General features: G+C 43.4%; 1 protein-coding gene across 1 annotated transcript; it reads right to left on the bottom strand.

The window, feature by feature from the left end:
- Positions 1 to 5,782: 5,782 nt before the first annotated feature.
- On the bottom strand, positions 5,783 to 19,235 carry LOC139311687 (zinc finger protein 665-like). The gene is made up of 5 exons (XM_070936163.1): positions 18,696 to 19,235; positions 18,328 to 18,442; positions 18,144 to 18,211; positions 10,580 to 10,709; positions 5,783 to 7,841 (listed from the first exon to the last, which is right to left on the bottom strand). Exons 1-5 carry the CDS (start codon positions 19,107 to 19,109, stop codon positions 6,010 to 6,012), a joined length of 2,559 nt encoding a protein of 852 aa, XP_070792264.1. The 5' UTR covers positions 19,110 to 19,235; the 3' UTR covers positions 5,783 to 6,009.
- Positions 19,236 to 23,435: the final 4,200 nt, after the last annotated feature.

The raw sequence follows: 23,435 nt of genomic DNA on the forward strand, positions 1-23,435 counted from the left end.
TCTTAAGGATACAAGCAACAAGGTTACAGTCATACAGTCAAAAGTGGGAGGATATGGGTGATAGGAATGATGAGAAGATTAATAGTAATGGAGACACTAGTTTGACAGTGTTGAGGGAATTATTTGTTTAGCAGAGAGATGGCGTTCAGGGAAAAACTGTCCTTATGTCTAGTTATTCTGGTGTGCAGTGCTCTATAGCATCGTTTTGAGGGTAGGAGTTGGAAACAGTTTATGCCCAGGATGTGAGGGACATGTAAATATTCTCACAGCCCTCTTTTTGACTCGTGCAGTATACAGGTCCTCAATGGAAGGCAGTTGGTAGTAATTGATTTTTCTGCAGTTCTAATTAATTATCCTCTGAAGTCTGTGTCTGTCTTGTTGGGTTGCAGAGCCAAACCAGACATTTATAGAGGTGGATCAGCAGCTCCTTGGGCAGTTTGAGTTTTCTGAGTTGGTGCAGAAAGAACATTCTTTGTTGTTCTTTTTTGTTATTCAAAATTTCCCTAAATCCCTCCCCCCAGGGACCCAGACTGAATGTCCAATCCTCGCCCCACATAGTGTCATGTGGGGCAAATCTTCAGGTCTTTTCATCTGTCTGGAGTTCCAGGACGGTTGGCCTTGACTGGCTGTAAACAACTCCACTCAGCAGCTAGTAATTCGTGAGAGTAAACCTCCTTTATTCACATGGGCCATCTTCACACCAGCTCTCTTCCCAAACCCCAATGCCATGCCCCCCCTCCCCATTACTATGGCAGCTGATAGCAAGCAAGCATCAAAGGGAAAACCCATGCTGGAGATCCAGTTGACACTCCTAATCCTTCTTTTCTGTAGACTAGCCACACCCACATCCTGCAACCGTTCTTCATACATTTTAGTCTTCAGGCTTTTAATCAACTTAGTTGCTCTTCTTTGCACTTTCTCCAAAGTCTAAACATCTTTCTTGTAATGTGATGTGTTAGAGTTTGCAGCAATCCAACCAGCACACAAGTAAATAATTCAGCAGGATTCATTTATACAAGAAACTTCTTTATATACAATAATATACAGTATGATGCATGTATACAATTCCCATGCAGCAGAAATCAGAACCAGAACTCAGAATCCAAAAGTCGGACTTCCGGTGGCACTGCAGGCGCCGAGGACGCTCTTTTCTTGAGCGCCAGCCCCGCGATCTTGTAAAGCCGCTAGAACAGTGCAAATCAGCTGTCTAGTGGCTTGGAAACTTTCTCCCCGGGAAAAGGGGAGGAAGAGAGCAGATGGGTGTAGGTAGAGTTCCCCAAGGAGCCCTAGGAACAATTCTGGGGCTCGATCATAGTCCAGTTTGGATGGAATTAGAGTATGGAAGGGGATCTAAGAGGTCTTGGAGGTTAAATGAAAATCTGTTTAGATATGAGGAAAATGTAAAAGAATGTAAAAAATTTATGAAAGAATTTTTTACTATAAATATGCATAAGGGTACATCTATGGAAATGGTTTGGGACGCAAGTAAAGCATATATGAGAGGCATTTTGATATATTTGAATAATAAATATAGACGCAAACAGGAAAAAAAAGGATTTAGAAGAGGAAATCAGAAAAAAAGAACAAGCTTTGATATTGAATCCAGCAGATAAGAAAATAAAAGAGGCAATTAATTTATTGCAAGGGCAATTTAATATGTTAATGGCAGATCAGGTCGCAACTAATTTGCAATATGCTAAACATATTTTTTGTAATGTTAATAAACCAGGGATGTGGTAAGCATATTTGTTAAGGAAAAAACAAAAGTCACAGACTATAGAGAAAATAGAATTATAAAGGTAAAGAGGTTTATCAGCAAAATATGATTAAAAAAGCATTTTTAGAATTTTATACGAGGTTGTATGCTAGTGATAAAATTCAAGGTACAGATATAGATATTTACAGAAAGAGAATATTCCTACAATTACAAGAACAAAGGGAGGGTTTAAATCAACCAATAACCACTGAGGAGATTATGTTTGCAATTAAGCAGTTGAAAGTGGGTAAAGCTCCTGGGACGGATGGCTTGACAGCTGCTTATTATAAACATTTGCAGTTAGAAATGGTGGGACCACTTAAAGAATTATTTACTAATATACAATCTGGAGGAGATGTACCCTCATCTTGGAGGACAGCTTATATTTCTTTGATCCCAAAGGAGGAGCAAGACCACATCCAGCCAAAAAATTATAGGCCCATATCACTCTTAAATACAGATTACAAGATTTTTGCTAAAATATTAGCAAATAGGTTAAAGACAGTCATGCAACAAATGATTCATAATGATCAAACTGGTTTTATAAATGGTAGGCAAATGAAGAGTAATGTAAGGCAAGTTGTTAACCTATTGGAGTATTTGGGGAAGAACAACCAAATCCCTGCGGTGCTGATATTTCTTGATGCAGAGAAAGCATTTGATCAATTGAATTGGCAATTTTTATTGAAAATAATAGAAAAGATGCAGTTTGGAGAACATTTCACAAAATCTATTAAGGCAATATATCAGAAACAAACAGCGCAAATAATAATTAATGGTAGTTTAACAGATACTTTTAACAGAAAAAGGAACAAGGCAAGGATGCCCTTTGTCTCCATTATTGTTTATTTTGACTTTGGAATTTTTGTTAAGCAAGATACGTGGGTCGGACAAAATAAGTGGAGTTAAGATTAGGCAGTATGACTATAGATTACGAGCATTCGCAGACGACTTGGTTGTTACTTTAACCCAACCATTAGTCGGTTGTAGGTCTAATGGATATAATTAATCAATATGGACAAGTATCTGGATTTAAAATAAATGCAGGGAAAACAAAGATAATAACTAAAAATATGACTATAAATTAAAAAGAAGAATTAGAAAGACTATCAGGATTTGAAATTATAAAAAAAGTTAAGTATTTAGGGGTCTATATTATGAAATAAAATGTGAAATTATTTAAGTATAATAATGATCCGTTGTGGCAAAAAAGACAGAGAGAGATGGAAAACTGGAAAAAATTACAATTATCCTTGCTAGGAAGAATAGCAGCAGTAAAAATGAATGTTTTGCCTAAGTTTTTGTTTCTTTTTCAAATGATACCAATACTTAAAAAAGATGAGAATTTGAAGGTATGGCAGAAGGGTATTAATAATTTTGTTTGGGCAGGGAAGAGACCAAGAATAAAACAAAAAATAATGCAGGATATACACGAAAGAGGAGGTCTCAAAATGCCTAACTTAAGACTATATTATGAGGCAGCTGTTCTATCAGCAATGAGTGATTGGATGAATTTAACAGAAGAAAGAATATTGAATATTGAGGGATATGATTTGGTTTACGGGTGGCATGCTTATTTACTATATGATAAGAAAGTGGACAAGACTTTTAAAAGTCATATATTAAGGAATGCTCTACTGCATGTCTGGAAAAAGTACAAGTATAAACTAAATTGCCCACTGTGGGCAATACCCAGACATGCGATAGAGAATATAAGTGTAGAGCAAAGGTAGGATGTGATTACATATAAAGAGCTTCTTAACAAGGAAAGAGGTATACTACAATTAAAATCTTTGAATCAACTAAGAGAAGAAAGGACAATTCGCATCTGGATCCGAAAAAGCTAACCTGTATGTATCCAAGTGTGCAACCTAAGTGTTGGAGATGTGAATGTGATGATGCCACGTATTATCATATATGGTGGACATGTAAAAATATTAAGGCATTTTGGATAAAAATATGGTGGATTATTCAAAATATTCTCAAAAAGAAGATAAAATTTACTCCACAGTTCTACAGTTCTTTTTGTTAGGCATAATTACAGATTGTACTGTTATAGAGACTAAGTTGATTTTAAATTTAATAGCAACAGCCAGACTCTTGGTGGCACAGTACTGGAAGGAAGACTTGCCTACTATTGAAGAATGGACACTTAAAGTAGTGAATTTAGCAGAGATGGCTAAAATTTCAGCGTATTTGAAGGACCATTCAAATGAAAGATATATATTGGAATGGAGAAGATGGATTGACTATATTCAAAACAAATATCGGACTAAAAAGTTTCAAATAGCTTATGAATGAAATCTATATTTTCTTTTTGAATATGTTTAGTTAGTTGAAAGGGGAGTTAAAGAGCAAGGGGGAGTCTGGAGAACACAGAAAGTTAGCTTATTTTAGCTTATGTTTGTTATGCTATACCCTGTTTTTGCTCTGGGAAGTCCGGGGGGTGGGTGTCGGGGGGAAGGGGGGTTGGAGGGAGAGGAAGGAGGGGAGGGGGAGGAGGGAAAATTGTTGTAATGATTGTTAAAACTTTTTAAATTAAAAAAAAAAAGAATCCAAAGGTCATAATCATAGAAGCACTATCATACAGAGGCAATATTGCAGACAAAGTAACTCTTATATATACAATGTCAGCTAAGCCACACCCAGGCTCTGAGCTATCTGGGTCACCAAACAGTCCCCATTGGCTGACGTGGTACCATGTCTATTCCAATTAATGAACTCTTATACACTGACATGATGACCAAAATTGAATGCAGTATTCCAGGTGTACTCTTACTAAGGCTTTATAAAACGGTACGTGATTCTGATTCTATGCCTCTGTTTATACAATCATGAATTATATTAGTTTTTTTGGCTGCTGCCGCACACATGTGACTCATGTTTAAGTGATCATCCATTCGGATACCCAAGGTCCCCCTCACAATTAGTTTTTGAGCCAAGTTTCATGTAATCTGTTTTTCCTGCCGACGTGTAAAATGTTACTTTTCTCCACATTACGTTTCATTTTGTTGGATTCAACCTTGTCTCATTTGGATCAGAAAGGCACAATATGCATACACATACAAATCTATGGTGGGTCAGTGGTTAGAATGCAGTACTACAGGCTAATTGTCCACAGCCAGGAGTTCGATCCTGACTGGCTCATGGTTGATTCAGTCTTTCATCCTTCTGAGGTCACTAAAATGAGAACCCAGATTGCTGGGGACAATATGCCGACCTTGTAACCTGCTCAGAGAGTGTGGTAAAGCATTGTGGACTCGTATATAAGTCCAAGTGGAATTGCTATTGCCATATAGTTTCTCCGGAGCGTGGATCCTTTTGTGAGAAGATGACCATTCTGAGCAAAGCTCTTTCCACATTCCATGCATTTATATGGTTTCTGCCGTGTGGATCATTTTATGGGAAATAAGATTACATTTTGCAACAAAGGTCTTTCCACAGTCCATGCATTTATTGGCTTCTCCTGTGTGTGTCTTCTTTTATGGGAAATAAGATTACCTCTTTGAGCAAAGGTCTTTCCACATTCCATGCATTTAAATTGCTTCTTTTCTGAATGGATCTTTTTGTGGCTTCAAAGTTCACTGATCAGGGCAAAGGTCTTTCCACATTCCATGCATTTTTTTTATAAATAGTTTTTTATTTTTATTTTTCATCAACGTATTTAAATGTACAGTCTTTTGTCCATCATTAATCATTATTCATTCATCTCATTCTTTAACTTCCATTTGCTAATTAGTTATTCGGGTCTGCTCTTTTACTATCTCCTTTCTTTGTTTTAATACCTTTCCTTTTATTCTTCCCCTCTCTCTCCTCTTCTATCTCTATTTTCCTCATTCCTCCTCTCCTCTCCTTCCCTTTTCTACTTCCTCCTCTTTCCCCTCTCCTCTTTCTCCCTTTCTTATCCTCTACTATTCTTTTCCCCTTCTTTCTTCCTCTCCTTTTCCCGTTCTTTTCTTCTCTTCTCACCTCCCAACTCCCCTCCTCCCCCCTCTCTACTCCTCTCCCCTTTTCCACTCCCTTGTTGTTTCCTTTTTCAAATCAATCTGAGATGGTATTTGAGCAGCTCTGATTTCTATTCACATACATTTTCATTTCAGATTTCTTTTTTACTTTACAATTATATCTCTTCTTACATTCCTGTACATTATTAATTAATCCATGTACCATTCTATGCATTTAAATGGTTTTCTCTCCTATGTGGAGTTTTTGTGGATAGTAAGTCCTCCGCTATAAGCAAAGGTCTTTCCACACTACATGCATTTATATGGCTTCTCTCCTGAGTGGATCTTTTTGTGTCTTCTAAGTCCATTGCCATGAGTAAACGTCTTTCCACACTCCATGCATTTATACAGCTTCTCCCCTGTGTGGGTCATTTTATGGAAAATAAGATTACCTCTTCGAGCAAATGTCTTTCCACACTCTATGCATTTATACGGCTTCTCCCCTGTGTGGATCATCTTATGGAAAATAAGATTACCTCTTTGAGCAAAGGTCTTTCCACACTCCATGCATTTATATGGCTTCTCCCCTGTGTGGATCCTTTTATGCATAGTAAGTGTACTGCTATGAGCAAAGGTCTTTCCACACTCCATGCATTTATATGGTTTCTCTCCTGTATGGATCCTTTTATGCATAGTAAGTGTACTGCTATGAGCAAAACTCTTTCCACACTCCATGCATTTATATGGTTTCTCTCCTGAGTGGATCATTTTATGGGAAATAAGATTACCACTTTGAGCAAAGGTCTTTCCACACTCCATGCATTTAAATGGCTTTTCCCCTGTGTGGATCTTTTGGTGGATTGTAAGTTTAGTGCTCAGAGCAAAGGTCTTTCCACATTCCATGCATTTATATGGTTTCTCTCCTAAGTGGATTTTTTTATGGGAAGCAAGATAACTGCATAGAGCAAAGGTCTTTCCACACTCCATGCATTTATATGGTTTCACTCCCGAGTGGATCCTTTTATGGGAAATAAGATTATTGTTATGAGCAAAGGTCTTTCCACACTCCATGCATTTAAATGGTTTCTTTCCTGAGTGGATCTTTTTGTGGCTTCTAAGTCCACTGCTCTGAGCAAAGGTCTTTCCACACTCCACGCATTTATACGGCTTCTCCCCTGTGTGGATCATTTTATGGGATATAAGGGAACCTCTTTGAGCAAAGGATTTTCCACATTCTATGCATTTATATGGTTTCTCCCCTGTGTGGATCCTTTCATGGGAAGTAAGTGCACTTCTATGAGCAAAGGTCTTTCCACACTCCATGCATTTATATGGTTTCGCTCCCGAGTGGATTCTTCTATGGGAAATAAGATTACTGTTATGAGCAAAGGTCTTTCCACACTCCATGCATTTATACGGCTTCTCCCCTGTGTGGATCATATTATGGGAAATAAGATGACGTTTTTCAGCAAAGCTCTTTCCACACTCTATGCATTTGTACGGCTTCTCCCCTGTGTGGATCATCTTATGGGAAATAATATGATTTCTTTGAGCAAAGGTCTTTCCACACTCCATGCATTTATACGGTTTCTCCCCTGTGTGGATCCTTTTATGGGTAGTAAGTGTACTGTTATGAGCAAAGGTCTTTCCACACTCCATGCATTTGTAGAGCTTCTCCCCAGTGTGAATCCTTTCATGGGAAGTAAGATGCCACCTTGTTCTAAAACATTTTCCACATTCCAAACATTTATAAGGCTTCTCTTTTGTGTCAATCACTTTTTGAGATGTAAGGAAGTTATTTCCAAGAGAAAAAATGAATGTTCCATTGTAATTTTGTCCACTGTGTCTTCTTATAGAATCTTCTCCTTTGCTTTGGGTTAAATATTGTTCATTTACTTGTACTTTAGCTTTGATTAGATTCACACTTTTCCCAACATATTTTTCCCTTATTTTCTCTTGTTGGGCAAGAAAGTCTTGCATCGGAGCATCAGTGGAAGTTGAGCTTTCCTGATTCCAATTCTTTGACTGGTTCCTCTCATGGCTTTTGAATTCCATTTGAATTCCAAACTTCTCCCTTCCATCTTTAGCATTGATCACTTGGAACAGTTCACAGGAATCTTGATTCTCCTGCCCATTATTACCTTCGAAGCAAAAGGGAAATGAAAATGATAACAAGTTTACAGAAAAAGATCAAAGTGTCGAATGTCAAGTGAATTTCCTTCTGAATTTCTCTGAAATTCCATTAGGTTGTATGTTTGCATGTTTACAGGGGTGTGATATAGACATGATGATTTCTATTGTCAGCAATAACTGACAGGCTAACATCACCCCCCACTCATAAGCAAGCTAGGAAGGAGGAAACAGTAGGAATCAAGCCTCCATCATCCAGCATTACGACAGCAAAAACAACACAGCTGATTTCAAGTGGGAGACGGCTGGAAGGGTCTATTACACGTGCAAGGGCTAAATTGATTAATGGCATATAAAGGCAGAGATCTCTGTAATGGTTGTTTAATACTCTGACAATGTCAGCAGATGGCTGACGAAAGCTTAGTAAAATAAAATTTTAATTCTTTATATATGCAGATAGATAGATAGATAGATAGATAGATAGATAGATAGATAGATAGAAGAGGCGACAGACATCACGATCTCCGGAACGTTTAAAAGTTTAAAATTTTTTATTTTAAAACTTGTGCTAAGCTTTCGTCGGTCCCTACCAACTTCGTCAGAGTATAAAATCCCCATTGAGGAGCTGCTTGCTTTTATGTGATGCTGATCAATTTAGTCATTGCGCGTGTAACAGGCCCATACCCTTGCCTTCCCCCTGTAATTATCTTTTTTTCTGCCTTAGTCATGCTGACCGATTACGATGCACTTTCCCCTGTCTCCTGCCCCATTGTGTGTTGCCTCTTTCTCTCCCTGGGGGGGTAACGCAGGGTTACCAGGCATTGCTTTGAAGGTATTTCCCCCGGCTCTCTCTCCCTCATTGTTATGCCTTTCCCTTTTAGGCACACACGTTGCCTCCTCTAAACCCATTTGTTTTACCCATGACCTTGTGATGGGTCGGCATTGTTCTTCCTTACCCCCTCTATCTTCCTCATTCTGCTGTTTCCCTAACCTACTCTCTTGCCCTCTATCAGGGTTTATCACACCTTCATTGGGCCACTCTCCATGCCTAAAGGAGGAGCTATATATTTGTTTTCGTAGATTTTCACGGGTACAGTTATGCAAGTCTTGGTGTATTCGGGTCTTCTCCCATGAAAGATAACGGCAGTTGCTGCAGAAGACTCCTTGCAGAAGCCTGATGATGGCAGAAGAGATTCTGCCGAAACGTTGCCAAAGTGCTCTCAATCTTACACGGAAAAAGACCCGAATACACCAAGACTTGCATATGTATATGTATATGTATATGTATATGTATATGTATATGTATATGTATACGTATACATATATATATATATATATATATATGTTTTCTCAGGTTTTCACGGGTGTTTGTATGTAGGTCTTTGGTTATTCGGGTCTTCTCCCACGTAAAATTGGAAGTGTCTTGGCGACGTTTCGACGAAGTCTCATTCGCCATCTTCAGGCTGGTGTTCTCGGCTTCGTGCTTCCAGGAGCAATGTGAGATCGCAGCTGTCTCTTCCTTTTAACTGCTAGTGGGGGTGTGAGCTGATTGGGTGGGAACTTGGCTGTGTTCTGATTGGGTGGAGGTGTGTTCTGATTGGTTAGCCAAGTCCCTAACCAATCAGAACACACCTCCACCCAATCATATATATCAGTGAAATCACATCCACTATCCTAGACTTCTTCAGACAGCAAGCATGCATTTTGCTGCCTATTGGGAGACTATAATAGATTTATTTTGGACTGATTGGTCCTCAGCAGTTAGCCACACCCTTACCATATGTTCCCTTCCCATAGAGGCTAAGCATTTGCTTTCTTCTCTTATTATAGATGTTTGTATGTATTTTTCTTCAACCGGGTATTTGCCTACATAAACCAAGTTTCTCAAATTGTAGCATATTGCATATATATAGATCTATATTAGTCTCCCAATAGGCAGCAAAATGCATGCTTACTGTCTGAAGAAGCCTAGGATAGTGGATGTGATTTCACTGAGCTGTGGCTGCAATCACATGAGATCAATAGTGCTAGATTTCCCACTATTGATGTCAGGTATCTTTCAGTACTTTAGGCCTCTTTTTTCTGCAAATGCACCAAAGCAGGCAAAGGAATCAACAGCTTGCTACATCGTTACAATGTTAAGTCCCGGCAGGGTGGGGCAATAGGTAGGGCGACTGTTGTAATACCTCTGCTGTCATTCATAAGTGTGAATGATGACTGTGGTGCTGTAAGATTTATAATTTTGGGACTGAATCTTAACTACTTGGGAGTGGGCTAGGTCGTAACTTGGAACGGTCACTTAGTGAACTGTCATAACTCAGGGATTACATGTACCTTAGGATGCTCTGAGTGACATTGTATGAGGCCTTTGTTCTTGAACTGGCTTGGGAGAATGATGTTCCATGGGCTGAGTGTGAAATTTCTGTCCTCACACAATTTGGGGAGGTTTCAGAGGACAAATGACAACACACTCCTCTCACATGACCTCCAGAAGACACATAAAAGCACTCCTTATTCTTTTCAGCCTCCACAGATAAATTGAAATAGAAATAGAAAAATTCAGATAAGAAATGGCACAGAAAACATCTAAGCAGAGACACTGACTCTTTCCTTCCCTGGAGTGCAAGAAGGCCAGATCCTTTCCTTCTCCTTCCCAGGAGACGATATCTGATTAGTGTTTTTTAAATTAAAAAAGCTAACTATCATCTGTCTTCTTGAACTCTCTGATTGGGGACTAGAAAACTCTTACCCAGAGAGACCACGTTCCTATGGTTTTCAAGCATGACTTCCGAATGCAGCGCTTTCTGGTCAGGATCCAGCTGAAACCATTCCTCCTCAGAGAAAGACACAGCCACCTCCTCGAAGGACACAAGACTCTCCTGAACATGGAAAAAAGAACAGAACAGGAGGATTCGCAAGATCTGTTCATCTTCATCAATGATTTAGAGAAGAGAATAAAAGGGGAACTCATCAAATTTGCAGACTAGACCAAATTGACAGGAACACCAACACTCCAGAACAAGGATTTGCAACCTTAAACACTCAAAGAGCCACTTGGGCCCGTTTCCCACAGAAAAAACAACAACCCAGGAGCCACAAAACCTGGGTGGGCATGGTCAACCTGATGTCACTCACTCCCACCCAGTCACATGACCCCCTAGCCATCTCTCTCTCTGACCCTCTCCCTCTCCCTCTCTCTGTATCTCTCTGCCCCTCTCTGTATCTTTCGCTGTCTCTCTCTCCCCCCCTCCCTATCTTCCCCTCTCTCCGAGTATCACTGGGGGTCTATGTCTCTCTCTCTATGTATCACTCTGTGGGTCTATGTCTCCCTCCCTCCCTCCCTCCCTCCCTCTCTCTGTGTATATGTCTTTCCCTCCCTCCCTCCCTCTCTCCTCCTTTTATTTCGTCTTTCTGGAAATCCAGGCTGGCTTAGGAATGATCGCTAGCTGCAGAAGAGGCTTCCTTATGGGGGATCCTCCTCCTCCTTCTCCTCTTGCTATGGTGGGGTCGGGATGATGCACACATGTGGGGAGAACCTCCTCAGAGCAAAGGCATGTGTGGCCGCTCAACTGAGGGTCTTAACAGGACATGGCTTCTCTCCTGCACTAAGGCTCTGGTCATTGCCTTGCCATCTTCGGCCGAGTGTGGAGAAGCGAGCTCCAGCCTGAAGCAATAGGAAGCAAAGGCTGCCTTACGCGTAAACATGGTGTGAAGGCAGGTACAGGACCACTTCACTCCTGCACTAAGGCTCCGGTGACCCTCCTCTTGGCTATTCCTTTTCTTTTTTGAAATCTCTTTTGAAGGCATGCCCAGCACCAACAGGCAGCAAGAGTGAGGCGCCGGAGAATCAGCCCTGGCCGCTTCTCCATCCCCTGCCATCGCCCTTACCTTCTCAGGCCAGGCGAGGGAGGGCGTAGTGTAGGGCCAGCCAGTGATGGGACAGGGAGCAGCAGCAAAGGGCCCAAAGAGCCGCATATGGCTCCGGAGCTGTGGGTTGCCAACCCCCACTCCAGAAGATAAGCTCAAGATATAGGATAGTCAGACTGGGCCCCATCTAACAAAATGAAATCAACTGTGAGAAATGTAAGGTTCTACATTTAGGAAAGAAAAACCAAATGCACTGGCATACAATAGGTGATACCTGCCTCGATAGTAGTAAGGGCAACAGGATGTCAGCGTTCCAGAAAACCCCCCAACTCCAAGTAGACTCTGAAGCAAGCATTTTTCAAAGTTCTATTTACTAGAAAAGGTAAACGGGCACATCTGGGAAAACCTGAATCTGAGAGGTCCGGGTTTTCCCTCTGTAAGTCAAAACCCCCCAAACCATCCCTCAGTCGTCAGTCGATCACATGCTCCAATCAACCGCCGTCCCATCTCAAGACATCACTCCAACCACTCCTTCTCCAGATGCAGGATCGCCCTGACCTTGAATGACAGGAAGAATGCTATTATGTCTACAGACAACCCCTCTACTAAATCCCCCCTCCTACTTTCCCACATATGAGAAGGTGGCAGAATGGAAGCTTCCGGCCTAATATGGCTTCCAAAGCTGACACAGGGATTTTTAGAGTCCTAGTGAACAACCACTTACACCTGAGTCAGCAGTATGCATTGTTGTTAGTTGCGACCCCATGGACAACGTTCCTCCAGGCCCATCAGCAGCCTGTGCAGCTAGTAGCTGATTCCGACAGCAAGGAGTCTGATCATAGCTTTGACAATACACACTTTTGTTGGCAAAGTGATGTCTCTGCTTTTTAGTATGCTGTCTAGATTTGCCATAGCTTTCCTTTCCAGGAGCAAACGTCTTTTAATTTCTTGGCTGTAGTCCCCATCTGTGTTGATCTTGGAGCCCAGGAAAATAAAATCTGTCACTACCTCCATTTCTGCCCGGTCTATTTGCCAGGAATTGAGAGGACCAGATGGCATGATCTTAGTTTTCTTAATACTGAGTTTCAAGCCAACTTTTGCCCTCTCCTTCTTCAAGCGCTCTTTACTTTCTGCCATTAGAGTGGTATCATCTGCATATCTGAGGTTGTTGATATTTCTCCCAGCAATCTTAATTCCAATTTGTGATTCATCTAGCCCCGCCTTTCTCATGATGTCCTCTGCATATAAGTTAAATAGGCAGGGCGACAGTATACAGCTTTGCCGAAATCCTTTCCCAATTTTGAACCAATCAGTGGTTCTGTGTCCAGTTCTCACTGTTGCTTCTTGACCCGCATATAGGTTTCTCAAGAGACAAATAAGATGGTCTAGTACTCCCATCTCTTTAAGAACATACCACAATTTGTTGTGATCCACACAATCAAAGGCTTTAACATAGTCAATGAAGCAGATGTTTTTCTGGAACTCCCTAGCTTTCTCCATGATCCAGCGTATGTAGGCAATTTGATCTCTAGTTCCTTTGCCTCTTCGAAATCCTGCCTGTAATTCTGGTAGTTCTCGATCCACATACTGCTGGAGCCTAGATTATAGGACTTTGAGCATAACTTTACTAGCATGTGTAATGAGTTCAATGGTGCAGTAGTTTGAACATTCTTTGGCATTGCTCTTCTTTGAAATTGGAATGTAAACTGACCTTTTCCAATCTTGTGGCCACTGTTGAGTTTTTCAAATTTGCTGGCAAATTGAGTGTAGCACTTTTACTGTATTGTCTTTTAATATTTTGAATAGCTCAGCTGGAATACTGTCTCCTCCACTAGCTTGTTGTTGCTCAGATTTCCTAAGGCCCATTTGAATTCACATTCCAGGATGTCTGGCTCAAGGTCAGTGACCACCCCATTGTGGTTATCAGAATGTTAAGCTTGTATAGTTCTTCTGTATAATTTTGCCATCTCTTTTTAATCTCTTCTGCCTCTGTTAGATCCCTGCCATTTTGGTCCTTTATCATGCCCATCTTTGCGTGAAACATTCCCTTCATATCTCCAATTTTCTTGAAGAGATCTCTGGTCCTCCCTATTCTATTGTTTTCTTCTATTTCTTTGCACTGTTCATTTAAGAAGGTACCTATTCTAGCTATTCTCCGGAATTCTGCATTCTATTGGGTGTATCTTTCTCCTTTGCCTTTCACTTCCCTTATTTCCTCAGCTATTTATAAAGCTTCCTCAGACAGCCATTTTGCTTTCTTGCATTTCTTTTTCTTTGGGATGATTTTAGTTACTACCTCTTGTACAATGTTGTGAACCTCCGTCCATAGTACTTCAGGCACTCTGTCTATCAAATCTAATTCCTTAAATCTATTTGCCACCTCTACTGTATATTCAAAAGAGATGTGGTGGCTCAGTGGCTAAGACGCTGAGTTTGTAGATCGAAAGGTCGGTAGTTCAGCGGTTTGAATCCCTAGTGCAGCGTAACAGGTGAGCTCCCGTTACTTGTCCCAACTTCTGCCAACTTAGCAGTTCAAAAGCACGTAAAAAATGCAAGTAGAAAAATAGGGACCATCTTTGGTGGGAAGGTCAGTGTTCTGTGTGCTTTTGGCATTTAGTCATGCTGGCCACAAGACCACGGAGACGTCTTTGGACAAACTGACTCTTCGACTTTGAAACGGAGATGAGCACCACCCCCTAGAGTTGGGAGCGACTAGCACATATGTGTGAGGGGAACCTGTACCTTTACCTTACTGTATATTCATCAGGGATATGATTTAGTTCATACCTGAGTGGCATAGTGCTTTTCCTTACTTTCAATTTAAGCCTACATTTTGCAATGAGAAGCTCATGATCTGAGCCACAGATCATGGTCTTGTTTTTACTGACTGTATAGAGCTTCTCCATCTTTGGCTGCAGAGCACATAGTCAATCTGATTTCTGTGTTGACCGTCTGGTGATGTCCATGTGTAGAGTCGCCTCTTGGGCTGTTGGAAAAGAGTGTTTGCTATGACCATCGTATTCTCTTGACAAAATTCTACCAGCCTGTGCCCTGCTTCATTTTGTACTCCAAGGCCAAACTTGCCTGTTATTCCGGTTATTGTTTGGCTTCCTACTTTAGTATTCCAATCACCCATGATGATAAGGACATCATTTTTTGGTGTTAATTCTATAAGGTGCTGTAGGGCTTCATAGAACCAGTCAACTTCATCCTCTTCTGCACCAGTAGTTGGGGCATAGACTTGGATTCGAACTGAGATAATTCTGTCATTTTGGGGATTGTATCCCAGTATTGCTTTTCCTATTTCTTCTGAGGGCTCTCCATTTCTTCTGAGGGATTCTTGCCCACAGTAGTATACCTGAAGGTCATCTGAATTAAATCCACCCATTCCTGTCCATTTTAGTTTGCTGATTCCTAAGATGTCGATGTTCAATCTTGTCATCTCTTGTTTGACCACGTCCAGCTTGCCTTGATTCATGGATCTTACATTTCAGGTTCCTATGGAGAATACATCTTTACAGCATCGGACTTTCCTTTCACCACCAGATACATCCACAGCTGAGTGTCCTTTCGGCTTTGGCCCAGTCACTTCTGGCACTACTAGTACTAGCCCTCTGCTTTTCCCCAGTAGCATATTGGACACAGGGGTGAAATGCTCCCGGTTTGGACTGGCTCAGGCGAGTAGGTAGCAGAGATTGAGGCTAGTTCGCCGAACAGGGAGCAATGGTTGGCTGGCCATGCCCCCGAACTGGTCCGCGGCCCGCAGTCATGTCATGCTTGCCTGCCTTCCATGCTGCCTTCCTGGCGTCCCGGTGGCCAGCTTGCGAAGGCAGGCGAGCAGAAGTCCACATGGAAGGCAGGCAAGCATGGCAGGGCTGCGGGGAAGGAGCTAGCAGTTTACTGCCCCCCCCCTCAAGCAGCGGCTTCCCTGCTCAGCCCCGACAAGCTATGCATCCATAGCAATGGGTTTGTTTTGTTCACCGCGGTGGTGCTTCGGGAGGGCAGGTGGACATATTCATTATAGTTGTCAGCTGTAGACGTCCGCCTGCCCTCCCAAAGTACCACCTCTGTGAACAAAACAACCCCATTGTGCTGCGCCTCCTTCTGCAGCCAAACGCGCCTAGCTGTGCATGCCCTTTCCTCAAATGGGCTGTGCATGGGGCACTTGGAGAGAGAGCGAGCAAGAGAGCTCTCCAGCCTGTGTGTGCGTGTGTGTGTGTGTGTAAGGGAGCGATCTGAAGCCGAGGCACCCAAACTTGTGGCAATGGCGCAGGCGGCTTCTGAGCTGCCCTGAGTCAGCCAGCTCCACCTGATCTACTCCCTGAGTCTCACCGTTCTTCTCATCTGCCCACCCCCCTCAAGTAGCCGCAGGCTCTGCGGGACAACAGGACCTCTCATTTTTCCCACAGCATGGCGTACGCTTGCTACCTCTGCTTGCAAGAATGATCTTCTCTGCTTCTCTCGGGATGCTGGTGCGGGCACCATGGATGCATAGCTTGTTGGGGCTGAGCAGGGAAGCCACTGCTTGAATGGGGTGGGGGTGGGGGCAAGGAGAACGGCAAGACTCAGGGAGTAGGTCAGGTGGAGCTAGCTGCTCTGAAGCTGCTCCCACTGCTGCCAGAAGTTTGGGTGCCTCAGCTTCAGATCACTCCCTCCCTCCCTCCCTCCCTCCCTCACACACACACAGAGGTTGGAAAGCTGTCTTGCTAACTCTCTATCCAAGCGCCCCATGCATAGCAATGACGTGAATGACGTCAAACTGGCCACGCCCACTGTCACATGACCACCAAGCCATGCCACACCAAGCCACGCACATAGAACCGGTAGCAAAAAAATTTAGATTTCACCCGATTGCACATCTTCCAACTTGAGGGGCTCATCTTCCAGCATCATATCTTCTTGCCTTTTGGTACTGTCCATGGGGTTTTCATGGCAAAGATACTGGAGTGGGTTGCCATTTCCTTCTCCAGTGGATCACGTTTTGTCAGAGCTCTCTGCTATGACCTGTCCGTCTTGGGTGGCCTTGCACGGCATAGCTCATAGTTTCATTGAGCTACATAGTCCCCTTCAACACGACAAGGCAGTAATCCATGAAGAGGAGCAGTATGCTACAGTTGCCAAAAAAAACCAGAATCATAGGCTACATTAAGAGGCATAGAATCAAGATGACATGAAGTGTTAGTAATCACTTCACTTTATAATGCCTTGGGAAGACCACACTTGGAATATTGCATCCACTTTTGGTTGTCAGATGTAAAAAAGATGTTGAGACTCTAGAAAGAGTGCAGAGAAGAGTGGACTGGAGGCTAAAACATATAGAAGGTTGCTGGAATTGGGTATGTCTAGTTTCATGAAAAGAAGGACTAGATGGGGGTGACATGATAGCAGTGTTCCAAGAAGCAATGGATGGAAACGATTCAAGGAGAGAACCAACCTACAAGTAAAGAGGAATTTCCTGATAGTGAGAACAATTAATCAGTGTAATGACTTGGCTCCAGAAATTGCAGGTGCTCCAGCACTGGAGGTGATTATGAAGAAATTGAACAGGCATTTATCTGAAATGTTATAGGGCTCCCAGTCTGAGCAGGGGTTGGACTAGAAGACCTCCAAGATCCCTACCAACTCTGTTATTCTGTTCCATTGTTCCCAAATTCCCAAAGAAAAGATATGCACTAAGTTAAATGGCTATGCCTCACACAAGTCCTAATATTAGATGAGAAAATGGGCAAATCCAAAAATTGTTCTCACTGAAGAAATATTTGGGGAAGTTTTATCAAGTTCATTGATTCTGCAAAAACTACAGTGCCTTTCAGTAAAGTAATCCCACTTCTGGATCAACTGATCTATCCCTCTGTCTATCATTGATTGATCTAGTAGTCTGAGGCATTGTCTGAAAGGAACAAAAGAAAGAAGAGAAAATTCCCTGGGAAAGTCATTTCTCAGCCTTTGCAAAGCGGGAATGTTTGATCTCCTAATCAAGGCGCAAATCAGAGGATTGGAAATTATTTTGTAGCCCAAAGTACCATGATTACACGCTCAACACAGCCACTCCCTTTGGATTTTAATAGTCTGCTTTATTTTTTAATATAATTTGCTTATTTTTTTACATATCAATGTGTGAATGGTGTAATACCTGGGGATCATACATTTCAATACAAATATAGTATTGTTACTCATAGTTGTTACATTTCATTTACATATCATTTACACATCCCTTTACTACCGCCCTTCAGTTCCTAAGCTTCTTTCTCAAGATAAGCAAGATAACCAGAGGAAGCTATGCTGGCTGACAGCAACCTGAACCTGCTATTCTGCTCTCCGTGTTGTGGAAGAACACAAAAATAATCTAGGCCAAACAAGGGGGGAAAACAGAAGGAGGGAGTACTCTCACACCCGCTTCACTTCCTGAGGGAGAATAGAAATCTAATATCTTTTCTCTTTCTTACTTGATTTGTAGGATCAACCGCTGTTTGATCTCTGTCAGAAAAACCAGAAAGCTTCATTCTTTGTTTCTCTGTAAGGAATAAATAATTTCAAAATGCATCATTAACAAAATAGGAGGAGCTATTCTATAGAAGAGAAGAGAGAGTGAAGGTAAGACAGATAGGTAATCAGAAGATGTTCCATTACCTCCTGAGGTGTCCGGACTTGGATCTTCCCAAGGGATCCTCCTGAAAAATAGCTCCTGAGGGGGATTTGATGGGTTCTTCTTTCCCTCAGGATCTCTGATCTCCACAGTGCAGCACTTCAAACAGGAGGAAGGAAAAAAGAAGCACAATTAATGTACCTCACATGAAATAAAGTGGATTTTTATATTTGGAATATAACCTCAAAGCCCCCAATATCCATCTGTGAGGTTGAGTGATACAACAAGGGAACAATGTCCTACAAGAATTGGTGAATTGCCACATATGATGAATGTCAAAGAAGTTTGGGAAGGAAGGTGAAGTATTCAAACAGATTCTCTATTCCCTTCTGAGTTCCCTAAAGTCTCTCACCTGCAACAAGACTGGCTCCTTCTGCTCCTCCGCCTGGCTCAGGAGGAGGCCTTCCGCCAGGGCCACCGCCTGGGAGCTGGTCTCTGCTCCACACTCCCGCACCCAGCCCTCCATCTCTGGGGGCAGAAGGAACAGGAGATGCTCCAAAACCACCTGATCCAGCATCTGGGCTTTGGTGTGCTTTTCTGGTCTCAGCCATCGCCTGCAAAAGCCATGGAGTCGGCTGCAAAGTCCTCGGGGACCCTCAGCCTCCCAGTATTGGATGATGTTCCAGGGCTGAACTTGTGAAGGGAGGATGGTTTCCTCCTCCAGGATCTTCTGCCCAGTTCTTGTCCAGAGCTTCACCCCCTTCCCAGGCTGAGCAGCTGAAGGGCCTTTTCCGGCTCCCTCCTTTCCAAAAGGTTGGGTCTCCATCCTTTCTCTGTCCTGCAGAGCAACTGCAAATGGCTCCAAGGACTCTGGTGGGTCTCCAGATGCCTTTTCCTTCACGGGACCATTTCTGGGGCTGCAGGACTGATCCCTGCAAGGGATTCCGCTCTTTTTCTTCTTCCCCCAAGAGGAAAGTTTGCCTTGCAAAGACCACAAATGGCTTCCAGTTTCTGTATCTGAGATGGGAAGAAAAAGAAACGCCAAGAATTAGAAAGTGGAATTCAGCCACTGAGCGACCTTCCCCCAACCTGCCCGGAACACCAAGCGGCTCAGCCCACGGCAGAGCCCAGGTCCCATCGAGCAGGGCCGGGAAGGAGGTAGCTGGAGAGGCCGCCCCGTTTCTCTCCCCCCACTCGGGCTCTTCCCCGGATCCCCGACACCTTCCCGGCATCCCCGCTTCCCCTTGCAGGGAGAGGGCGGCTGGGGAGCATGGAACCCAGGAAGAGCCCCCCCCCTCACCCGAGTCACCTCTGTATGTCCCCCCGCCAGACTCTCCCGCAGCCTCTCCGCCTCCTCTGGGCCTGCAGGGGTTAAGGAGAGCGAGTGCAAAGTCCTAGAGAGGCAAGGCTCCAGTGGGCCAATGGGGAAGTCCTGGAGTTCAGTTCTCTTGGCAGAGGGCGCCTCCTGGTGGATTTGGCGTGAAGTGCCAGGATGGTAGAAAGGGCGGGAAAGAGAGCGTCTGAGGGGAAGGGAGAGGGAGGGGATGATGGGCTTGGGAGTAGGAAGAAAGGCCTCTCCCAATGGCTCCCTGCCAGACAAGGGCCTCGGCGTCTCCAGAGGCGGCTCTTTCTCCATCTTCCTCTCCTTTCCTGTCCAGGAACCGTCTGTGGAGATAGAGAAAAACCTCTCCGGAGGTTCCCTGAAGAACAGCCGCCTTGAAGGCTCGGCGGAGATCGGAGGAGGCCTCCAAAGGGGCCAAAATCCTGTCAGGAACGGCCGGGCGGTCAGAAGACGAGGACCGGGGGGCTCTCTGGGGGACTCCGGCCTGAAGGGGAGGAACGTGGGAGACGGGCAGGGAGGCCTCCATGAGGGAAAAGGATTGGGAAGAGACCGAGGAGGGAGAGGAAAAGGCTCCACAATGGAGGAAAAGCTGTTAATCTCCGGAGAGGCCAGAAATTTTACCTCAGAACGAGGCTCCTTCATTGGGAAGCGAAGGGGGGGAAATGGCGCCTCCTCTCTGACTGGAGAGAAACTCAGGGAGGAAGAGGGTGGAAAAGGGAGATGAAGCTCAACTGGGAGGAGGAGGAAAAAAAAACATTTCCACGTAGGGATCGAGGGGGAGATTTCGCCTCCAGAGACGAGAGGAGGAAGCGGAGCCTTTGCGGGGGTTGAAGGCGGGAATCTCCCCCCACTTTTCCCGCTTCTCTCCCTCCTCCTCCTTCAGTTGACATCCCAGGGGACTCTGCCCGGAGACCGATGACGCTCGAGCAGCGAGGATTCCCATTGGTCCAAAGTCCGAGGAAAAGGCTCCAATCCAGAAGCGCCGATTCCTCCTCTGGGGCTGGAAGCTTCAGGCAGGGTCGCCCCCTCTCCGCTGAGTGACCACCGGCGGCCCCAGACCGCCCAAAGCCTGCGCCCGCACGGCTCACTTTTCCACAACACCCGGCTCTTTATCGAGGGGGGTGTCATGTGGGGCGAGGGAGAAGCAAGACGCGCGGCGCGAGATGGGGCTCGCTCCTCTTGCCGTCTCTTCTCTCCCCCCCCCTTGCCAGGAGCTGGGGGGACACGAGACACGCGTCTTACCTGCCGTGGAGCTCCGTTGCATGTCGCGCCATTGTCTGCAGCAAATTGTAGGGTAAAAAGATGTTCGAGATGTTTAATTGAACTCGCGAGGTTTTTTTTTACCCTACAACGTGTTTGCCTGCAGACAACGGCAAGATATGAGACAAGGCAGGTAAGACGGTTCCACGCACCCCAATGGTACCATAACAGCAGCTTGGCTGCTTCCCTTCCCCGCCGTCTCTTTGTCGGGGGTGGCAGGTGGGCGAAGCGGAACCAGGAAACTGGACATGATCCAGCAGGCAAGAAGCCTCGATTATTCATCAGGGCAGAGGAGGAGGCAGCCATGGGGCTGGTCAGTGCCCTAAAAGCCCCCATGTTTTCATTAAGTTTTTATCACTCAACTGTAATCATTACTTTTTAAATCTTAAATTGTATAAACTGTTTTTGTGGTTTGATATTTTATCTGTACGCCACCCAGGATCTGTGTGTGCGGGGGTGGAGACAGAGTTTCAAACATTTGACAAATAAATCAATAAGAAATCCTATTTGGGTGGATTTATGGGAGGAGATCAAAAGGATCCCAGATTCTGGGAACTCCCTTTCAACTTCAACTCCCCTTGGGGATCAAGCAAGTCCTGATAGGTTAATGATATTTCCTTATTATATAGTGCCGAGTGTGTTACCGCCTCTAGTGGGGCAAACCAAATCGGGATCATTGAATAATACCTGTTCCTAACCCCTTCCCAAGATTCTAATAAGATTCTCCGAAGGTAGTGTCTCTTAAAGTGTCCACATTTATTGCCCCTCTCTCTCCATAGAAAATGGTGCCAACCTTGATACAAATCAAAACCCTCCAATGTAAGAATCCTCTTCCTATTTAAAAGCATCCAATCTCTAATCCAAGTTAAATTAGCCACTTGGTAGTAGAACTCCCATTTTGGTAAACCAAATCCCCCTCTACATGGTGCCTCTTGAAGCATTTTAAGTTTTATCTGGGGCTTCTTCTGCCAAACAATTTCCTCACATAGGTATCTTAACAGTTTAAAAAACCACTATCTAGTCTTGGGGGGGGGCAGTCTGAAATAAATAATTCCATTTCGGGAACACGTGGGTTTTAATCGTAGCTATCCTACCAAGTAAGGAGAGTTGCAAGTGTTCCCACTTTTCTAGGTCTGTCGTGGTTTGGGCTAACAGCTTTGTATAATTATCTGCCATAATAGACGTATTTTTGGAAGACATCCAAACGCCCAAATATTTTATTCTTTTCGTCACTTGAAGACCCAATTCTCTCTCCAATTCACTCCAATGGTTCCGTGTCATATTCTGTGTTATAATTTTTGTCTTATCTTTGTTGATTTGGAGACCTGCCACTCTGCAATTCTCTATCTCCTGAAGTAAGTTTTTACCTGAATCTAAAATCCTCTACGATAAAGACCAAATCATCCGCAAAAGCCTGAATTTTATATTCTTCAGATCTCACCTTCAGCCCCTTTATTCCCTGATTTCTCCTAATTTCCCGTAGAAGAGATTCTAGTGTAAATATAAATAGAAGTGGGGACAGTGGGCATCCTTGTCTCGTGCCTTTTCCAATTTCAATCTTGCCCGTTTCTTCCCATTAATTAAAGCTCTAGCTATTTGAGTAAATCAATCTTATCGCCTGTATGTAGTTGTCTCCAAATTCCATCCTATCTAACAAGACAAACATAAATTTCCAGCTAACCCTATCAAAGGCCTTCTGAGCATCAATAAAAATAAATGCTACTTCCTTATCAGAAAACGTCTCATAATACTCCATTGCATCTATTATCGTCCTCACATTGTCCCTTATTTGTCTTTGCGGCAAAAACCCATTCTGGTCTCTATGTATATAGTGGTTTAATAAATTTTTCATTCTCCCCGCTAAGATTGAAGCGAAGATCTTATAATCAGTATTCAAGAAGGATATAGGCCTGTAATTGTGAATCAACGATAAATCTGTTTCTGCCTTGGGAATCAGAGAAATATAGGCCTCAGTCCAGGAATTTGGGATCCGACCCTCCAAAATGATTCCATTGAAAACTTCAGTCATATATTGTCCCACTGTATCAGAAATTTCCTTATAGAATTCCATAGGTTTCCCATCTGTCCCCGGAGTTTTCCCTGATTTCTGCTTCCCAATTGCCTCTTCTACTTCCTTCTCTGAAATTTCCCTGTTAAGTATTTGTCTTACCTCTTCTGGCACTTTTGGAAGATCCAGCCCCTTTATATATTTGTCCATCTCTTGATCTGACCCTTCCTCTCCCTTGTATAAATCTGTGAAGAACTTCTGTACAATTCCCTTCATACCTTCCCCGTCTGTTACCCATCTTCCATTCGCATCCTTCAAACCACCTACTTTACTTCTTTCCCTTAACTTTTTAATTCTATAGGTTAGACATTTTCCCGACTTATTAGCATTTTCAAAATAGCCTTGTTTAACCCACCTAATTTTTTCAGCTACTTCCTCTTGGTCCATTGAATTTATTTTATGGCGGATTAAATTTTTTCCCTCTATTAATGTCTGGTCCATCGGTTTATTCCGTAGTCCTTTTTCCACCTGTCCTAACCCGT

Source organism: Pituophis catenifer, unplaced genomic scaffold (genome assembly GCF_029215685.1).
Source record: "Pituophis catenifer annectens isolate HBS135680 unplaced genomic scaffold, rPitCat1.0.hap2 SCAF_2, whole genome shotgun sequence".
NCBI classification, from domain to species: Eukaryota; Metazoa; Chordata; class Lepidosauria; order Squamata; family Colubridae; genus Pituophis; species Pituophis catenifer.